General features: G+C 63.1%; 1 protein-coding gene across 1 annotated transcript in view; it reads left to right on the top strand.

Annotated features, from left to right (window-relative positions):
• LOC105539201 (protein piccolo-like) overlaps positions 1–1819 on the top strand; it is a 5145-nt gene that overhangs the window by 1674 nt on the left and 1652 nt on the right. The window contains exons 3-4 of the mRNA XM_011979394.1: positions 268–408; positions 961–1109. Coding sequence (XP_011834784.1) covers positions 268–408; positions 961–1109 — 290 coding nt within the window. The remainder of the gene's footprint in view (positions 1–267; positions 409–960; positions 1110–1819) is intronic.

Here is a 1819-nt window from a genome sequence, read left to right on the forward strand (position 1 = left end):
GGATTCTCGCATCTGGGCTTTCGACGAGGTCCTCAGCAGATGGGAGACAACCTCTGGCTCGGCCTACGTGCCCAAGACCCATGGCGGGCCCTGCGACCAGCCCAGAGCCCAGAACCTGCAGACCCCACGCGGACTGTGGGGATCAAGGAATGGAGAGAAAAGTTAAGGTTTGGGGAGTGCCGGAGTCCTCAGGGGACAGGACGGGAGACTGCATTTGAGTCCCCTGCTCCTTCACAAGGGTCTCCAGGCCGCCTTTCGGCACCTCAGATACCGCGGCTGCGGCCTCCCACTGACCACAAAATACCAGCGCAGCGAGAGGAGGGCGCAGTACACCGGCTCTCCCGACCAGGACGCGTGCGCCCCCGAATACGTCGGGCCCCAGCCCCTCACAAGTCGCAGACCACCACCGTGGGGGGCTGGGCCTCGAGGCCAGGCCAGGACCGGGGGCTGGAAACTCACCTTCAGGGCTCCTAAGCTGCTGCGGAGCTAGAGGGCGGACTGTGGGTGGGGATGAGACTAGAATATTCTGAGACGGGGTCGGATGGGAGGTGGGAGAGCTCAGCTCCAGTGGCCACACCAAGACGGTTTAAGACCGGGAGCGGAACCACGGAGGTTGTTTTTGGTAACTGGGGGCTTGGGTTTGAGTTCCTTGAGCAGCAGGAGGTGCTTGGATTTAGAGAGGTGAAGCTGGGAAGGAAGGGTTCGGGTTTGAGGAAGGAAACTGAAGTTCCCTGGCGTGGGTGGAAGGAAGGGCTCTGACTCTGAGTCGGGGTGCCAGGGCCGTGGCCGACATGGCTGTAGAGGCCGAAGGAGAGGGATTCCCGCAGCACCGCGGGGCCTTGACTCTGGCTCAGGAGTCCTACAGCCCCTCGCTGCACCCGCTCCGCCGGCTCGACCGCTTCCGCCCGCTGGAGGCGCCCTGGGGTGGCTCCCCTGGAAGCCCTTGCCGGGCATCCACAGCGTGCCGAAAGCCTACAGCCCCCAGAACTCCCGCTCCGCCAGCTTGAAGCCGGCGCTAGTGGGAGTCGGCCGGGCCAGCCCCACCCCGACACGCCCCCTGGATCGGGGCGGAGCCGAGCTCGGGACCTCCAAGGATGTAGATGCTCCAGGTAAGACTGCAGGGCTCCTGAGCACCTTCCACCTTCTTCCAGGCCATCACTGGCATGAGAAGGGGTAGACGCGTGTGAGTTGTGGAAGGTCTTTATCTGGAGGGGCGTGACCCCCAGTAAGCCCACTACGAGGGGTCCAGACTCAGGCTGGCTCCCACTTATTACTTCTGTCCGCAATGTGGGGGCGGGACTAACCCAGACACGCCCACTCAGCTGCGGTATCGAGGGGAAGGGACTAAGTCCAGATAACGTCCGTCGAGGCTTGACCCCTCGGGCAGGACACGCCCCCTGCGGGCGTGTTAAATAATGAGTTAAATCATCTGAGCCACCCCATTTCCGGGGACCGCTCCGGGCATCCTAGCTTGAGGGTAGGGTGGGCGGAGGTCCCTAAGGGAGATGTGGGGCTCTGGCTGAATCGTTCGCTGCGGGGCATCTGGGTCAAGCAACTTCCTTGGCTGCAAAGTCACGGGGAGACCCTCGCGGATTGGGCAGAAGCTAAGTTCGAAGCCGCGCCCCTCCGGGGAGGTTGGACTGTGGCGCAGGAATGCCTTAAGTGGGGAAGGTTGAGGCTTCAGTCCCGCACCTTTCTCGGGTCACGGCCTCCTCTGGCTCCCAAGACCGCACGATAGGCAGAGGCCGGTTTTCCTACACCCTACGCCTGTGCCTCCAACGCCGACTAGACCCTAGCACTGGACGACTGAGTCTCTGAG

Source organism: Mandrillus leucophaeus, unplaced genomic scaffold, assembly GCF_000951045.1.
Source record: "Mandrillus leucophaeus isolate KB7577 unplaced genomic scaffold, Mleu.le_1.0 Scaffold200, whole genome shotgun sequence".
Taxonomy (NCBI): Eukaryota; Metazoa; Chordata; class Mammalia; order Primates; family Cercopithecidae; genus Mandrillus; species Mandrillus leucophaeus.